This window comes from Choloepus didactylus, chromosome 3, assembly GCF_015220235.1.
Source record: "Choloepus didactylus isolate mChoDid1 chromosome 3, mChoDid1.pri, whole genome shotgun sequence".
In the NCBI taxonomy this organism is placed as follows: Eukaryota; Metazoa; Chordata; class Mammalia; order Pilosa; family Megalonychidae; genus Choloepus; species Choloepus didactylus.
The window spans coordinates 210,858,958-210,864,992 of NC_051309.1; the positions used below are offsets into that span (position 1 = coordinate 210,858,958).

Here is a 6,035-nt window from a genome sequence, read left to right on the forward strand (position 1 = left end):
GAAATGTATTTTCAAAATATCATGACATTCTTCAGAGGATAATAGTTTCATCAGAATGGAAATTAGGACAAAAGAAGTTTCATAAAATCTTCATGACTAAAATAGCTTTCTACATAATTTCTCTAAGCATTCTTCCCTTAACCCTACATCCACTCCAGCTTCTCTTTTCTTTCCCACCACAGCTAAACTTCTCAAGGAGTAGTCTATTTTTTATTTCCTTATCCTACATTTATTCCTTAATCTACTTTGTCTGTCTGGCCAATTTTTATAAGTGAAATGGCTGCTGCTAAGGTCAACAGTGTCCAACACATGACTAATCATCTTATGTGATGTCTCAGTTGTCTTGGCAACCCATCCTTCTTAAAACATTCTCTTTTCTTGGCCTCTGTGATATTAAATATTCCTTGGTTTTTTGTTTTGTTTTTTGTTTTTTGTTTGTTTGTTTTTAATCCTGCTACAATCATTTTTTTTTTTTGTCATCATCTTTTGCTGGCTTGTTCTCTACAGGCATTAACTGTTGGAATTCCCCAAGAGTTGGTCTTAGCCCTGCTATTTTTTTTTTTTTTCACTCTACTCGCTTCTAGACGAGCTCACTACATCTATGAGTACAATTGCCAAGTACATGCCAATGATTTCCCTACCCTCCTCCATTATTTCAAATCTCTAGGTGAGACATTTCCTCTAGACTACAATCCCAAATAACCAAATGTTTCCTCAACCTCTCAACATGGATGTCCCAAATACACTTTGAACTGCCCATGTCCAAATAATCACACACTTGATCATTCCCATCAAACATGGTTCTCTTCCAGTGTTCCTATCTTTAATGAATTATCATTCACCCAAGTACAAACAGAAACCTAGTAGCATTCTTGACATCTACATTTAATTGAATTCCCGTATCTATTTAATTACCCAGGACTGTCAATTATTACTTCTTAAATATCTCTTACATTTCTGTTCTTCTTTCCATTGTACTGTCAATACCCTTGTCCAAATTACCAACATTTCTCTCCTGGATTGTTCTAAAAGCTTTGTAACTATTACAGTTTCAAAGTTGCCCTCTTTAACCAAAAAAAAATGCATTGGATAGAAAGTCATCAGTCTTCAAATCTATAAAGGAAACAGCATAAAATCTAAATTTGGTTTCCAAATACCTGTAGAAATGATAGCAATCATTCAAATAAACAACAAGGACATCTCTCCACATTATACACTGTCATTAATAAACCCCATCTCCTGTTCAGTTAAAGGGGTCTGAGAAGTTGCCGAGAAAAAAAGGTGAATGACAAGCATTATTTCCATCCAGCTGCATCTTCTGCTCTGCATCGGACTTTTCAAAACCAGAGTATCTAACCTGACTTTTCTCAATCAGTCTTTTCCAGATTAGTCTGGGGTCATCTGAAAGCCTGGGGAGGCCCTTGTGTGCTTCTCCAATATAAGTGAGAAAATCTTTGGTATGAAGGTGTTCATCTATTTTCTCTTGGAGGAGAAATGACTCCAATATAGTCCTCTTTTGTCTCAGGAAGGCAGATTGGGCTAGTTCAGCTCTTTTCCTGTTGCAATTGGGACACTGAGAAGAAATGTGTTGCTTAGCTGCTGCCACCTGCTTTGGTGCTGTCCTCATGTTTTTTAAATAGATTCTGTTTAAAAGCTCATCAGGAACAGTACAATCCAATGCATCTATCTCTGAATCCTCTGCATTCGACTGAAGCTGCAGCTTTTTATGTCTGCTGCTCTTTGTCTTCTTAGAGTTCACCCTATGATGGATCAGGTTTATCTTAATGTTGCAAAAAGACTGCAGAGCATTCATTTCTTCATCTGATACCTGGATGATTTCTGCTTGAACTTTAGTGTTCAATTGGTACTGTCTGGAGTTAGTTTCCTTGCTTTTGAGGCAGTCGATCCATTTTCTACTCAACTTGTTTTCATTATTTTTGAAGTCTGAAAGCTCAGATTGTCTGTCTTGATGTTTCAAGCTTGTAGTCTGCTTTTCACTCTCAAGTTTGTTCCCTGGAGCATAGGGCCAGGGCTGCTGTCGCCCAGAGAAGCTGAATGAACTGGAACTCTCTACCTGATCAGTAACGGACTTGAAGGTCTCATCAGATAAGTTTGTCATAGCACTGACGTCCATTTGGGCTAATTCTACTTGCTCTTTTTTTTTGACTCCTGGGGCTTCTGGGCAGATGGTCAATGCTTTGCTTCAGACTCCGCTGTGGAGGATCCTCACTGGCTTTGCGCCGGTTAAGAACGGCTCAGGGACTAATTAGGGCGTGATTTCCACAGCTCGGGGCCCATCCTCCCAGCGACGCCTTCCCCGCTGCCTTGGCAACAAGGGGCAGGCATGCGCAGTGAGTCGCCGCAGTGCCACCCATCCCCCACCCACCAGCGCTGACTCACCCGGTCTGTTCAAACCAGGTATGCGGTGCCGCCCTCTTCTCCTCCATAGTGATATTTTTAAATACAGAATCTGAGGGCATCCAGTTGCTCTTCAGAGACGCGATGCAAGCTCCGTTGCGTCAGCGGCCAGACAGGTGGTATATACGTGTGAGATCAACAGGGATGAGTGGGAACTATGACAAATTGGAGAGTGTATGCCCGGCCTAAATGCATCCGAATAAAATTTAAAAAGAAAAAAAAAAAGGCCTGGTCAGAAAGCACAAGCAAAAACCTGTCTGCAGATCACATAGTCAGAAGGCCACCTGTTTGAAGGTCATGTCTTGGAATGTTACTGAAATCTTACAGGATTCCTGCACAGCACGGCTCCTACCTATCTTTTCAGCCTGTCTTTTCTGTGCGCCAGCATTCTCGTGATCTTGCAGTTTTCCCAAATTACAGAGCTTCGCCCCACCTCAGGGCTTTTGTGCTCGCAGTTTCCACCCACCTCCGGAGTAGATTCACTGCTCCTCCTTGGAGCCCCGTTTCCCTTGGTAGGGTTTCATATTGATCCTGCACCCCCCCCCACACACACACACACTTTACAGCCTTTCTTTCACACTTGCAACTATATGTTTGATGAGTAATTGATTTAAAGTCTCCTTTTGCTCCACCAGATAAAAGCCCGGAAGGCAGAAACCATGTCTGTTGCTGACTTGTATGTGCCCAGCACTTAGCAGAGTATCTGAAACCAAGAAGGTGTTCAATAAATCTCTGTTGAGTGAATGGGTTGAATGACTACGGAAAAAATAAACAAATATTCCCACATAGGTCCAGTGAGTTCTGTGGTCTAAGAACTACCAGCTGAAGGAACGCCAGTCATTTTTATTCCTAAACCCCTGATTTAGGCTGGTACCCAAGATAAGTCCTTTTGTAACAAGCCTTTTTAAAAAGCATGGTGAAGTTTTAATAAGCATTTATTCTCAGAAATTATAAAATGTTAATTCTGGACATTTAGTTTTTCTAGGTCTTAATAAAGATCTGAGTCTAGGTCTTAGTAATTGTTTTAGTAAATATTTGACATAATTTCCAGAGAACAGGTTCCCTTGCTCAGTTCCCTTTGTGAGTGTGTGTATATGTGTGTGTGTGTGTTATGTTATTCAACAGATATATTTAATATTATTTCCAAATTGTTCACTTTGGCAAAGAGTCAAAATTCTGAAATATTAAAAAAATCTCTTAAATATGAGCCAGCTTTATACTGAATACAAAAAAAAAAAAGACTGTGGCTTCATTTTTTCAACTAAAATTATATTTTTTTCATACCATGTTAGTCTTTTGAAAGAGGTGATAGATAATTTGTGTTTAGTTGCAAGCAATTCCCAGCATCTCAAGGGTTCAAGATTTTAATTAGTTTTATTTCAAAACTCTCCCTCTTTTCTTGAATATTTATCCATTCATTGTAATGAAACCTTTATGCAAATTTTCTCTCCCCAAAACATTGAGCAATGGCACAATGCTTTCAATTAAAGTATATTCATATTTTCTACATGCTAAATTTCTGGGGTAATCTGCCTTTTGTTTTATTTTTTAAAACATCACTTTGTAAATTTCCCTTGTTTTTATTTAATGACTTTGTCCTGGAAGTAAGTAAATATGGGGGGTAGATCTTATAATTAACCAATTTCTTTGTAATAACCAGATGAACCAGTGAACTTTTTAACACTCTAATATGTATGTTATATAAGGAAGTAAAATAGCTCAGTAATACTACCATTAGTAAATAAGATTCTTAAAGTCAGAGACAGGAGTAAAAGTTTTATTTTAACATAGAAAATATTACTCTTTTCATAAACAATGCACTCTTTACTTTCAACTCGAAGCCTATAGCAGAATAAAGTTTAAAGGTGACTCCATTTAAAATTCATGCTCCCATTATGTTACCTATATGTGAAATAAAGACAATATTTGCTTACTATCTTTCTTGTATATAAGAATTCTCAGTGTTGTGTACAGGAAAAGAAAAATTCAGACCATTTTATAAACAGTATCTGGCAAAAATATATATTTCATATTGTTTAGAGATTGTTAAGAGAATATTGAACATGATGTCTTATTTTTTTTAAGTGACTGTTTTAAGTGAGAAAAAAATCCCAGAAATATATAAAGAGAAAAATGGGTAGAGAGCTGCAACTTTCTATCTTAGCTCCAAATCTTTTTATACTGTATCAATGAATACAAATTGCTCCTCCTATTCAGTGTACTTCGAAAAAAAATTTATTAAGACCTGCAGGAAAGAAATTCAGCATGACATTTTCAACATTTTCTTGTTTTTATTTGGAAAAGGAAGATGAAGAAATTCATAGAAAGAGAGCATTTTTGAACTTCCCCCAAATTTCAATACCAACATTTCAGTGTTTCAATAACTTTGTTGCAGAACTATTTATTCTTTATTTTGCAAGTGTCTATAATCTCAGAATAGTTGTTGCAAAATTATCCAATCAACCTTCAATTGTGCAAACTAAATATTGCATTTTTATTTATTATTAATGTAATCTCCCTTACAGGTTGGTAGCTGTGGAAAACCATTAATTTGCCAATTAATGGTATCCGAGATAGTCTCATGTAAGACAGTTTCATTTGGGCAAATATTCAGTCCATGTAAACATAACTCCCTAATGGAGCTGTTCCTTCCTTCCCTCTCCTCATTCTGAAGATGGCATCTTGGTAGAAGTGAAAACCTTATTGTCCCCAAGGCATTTGTTATTAGGTCCCCCTAATTTTGTGCTGATCCTTGTGCTGGATGTTTGCTGTTTTCCACCAGGGTGCCGTTCCTGTGTTTCCTTCCAGGCTTCTGAAAAAATCTAAGGCAAGTGGAACTTACCTAAGTCCCAATCCCCACTGGTGCTTTAGTTCCCTCTGGAGTCTGGCTCTGTTTCTTTCAGTCTCTGGGACAGACAGGAGAGCCTAGAGCCCTTGCCACTTCACCACTACTTCGTCTGGAAAGCTTTTCCACCAGAAATGTCAAGCTTCTTGACATCTCTTAGGGGCTGTTGCAAACTTCGAATGTCCTTTTTGGACCACTCTGTGACTGAAGTCTGTTTGGGGTTAGAGGAGGAATATAAATCAAGCTCTCCTGGCTCAGCCATGCAGCCACTACTTTAACTGTTCTGCCTCCACTGTCTCTCTGTTCCCTCATAGTTCCTAATGGAGAGCAGAACATACGTTCTTCTGCTTCCAGCTTTTTCCTCAACAATCAAACATGATTCTCAGTTCAGGGCTTAACCTCAGAGATGGGAGGTCAAAATACAATCAACCCTTCTGATCCCCTTCTCTCTCACTTCTCTTTCCTGTGGAGGGTAAAGGGCAAGTTTTCAGCTTCTTTCTGTCTGACAAGAATTTCTCCCATGTATCACAGCCTCCTCTTTGCCAGGGTGGCTTTAGGACAGCGCCACTTTCAGGAGCCACTGTGGTGTACAAGGCACCAGGGAGGAATTTAGTTTATGAATGAGGGAAGTTAAGTTGACAGAGCCTTCAGAAATATCTACTCTTCACAAGAACTTTAGCTGACACTGGACTTGGTTCTGTGGACCAAACAAAATGAAAAGCTGAGCTCTTTTCCCAAGGGGTTAGTTGAATGAGTTGAACTTACTGTGGGA

The 6,035-nt window shown here is 38.7% G+C and overlaps 1 protein-coding gene across 1 annotated transcript; it reads right to left on the bottom strand.

The window, feature by feature from the left end:
* Positions 1-742: 742 nt before the first annotated feature.
* Positions 743-2,143, bottom strand: C3H8orf48 (chromosome 3 C8orf48 homolog). Its single transcript, XM_037829124.1, has one exon. It carries the CDS (start codon positions 2,132-2,134, stop codon positions 1,244-1,246), a length of 891 nt encoding a protein of 296 aa, XP_037685052.1. The 5' UTR covers positions 2,135-2,143; the 3' UTR covers positions 743-1,243.
* Between the last annotated feature and the right edge of the window lie 3,892 nt (positions 2,144-6,035).

Excerpts from the sequence above, each read along its gene's own strand:
- C3H8orf48 (XM_037829124.1), bottom strand. The coding sequence starts at position 2,134 with ATGGACGTCAGTGCTATGACAAACTTATCTGATGAGACCTTCAAGTCC.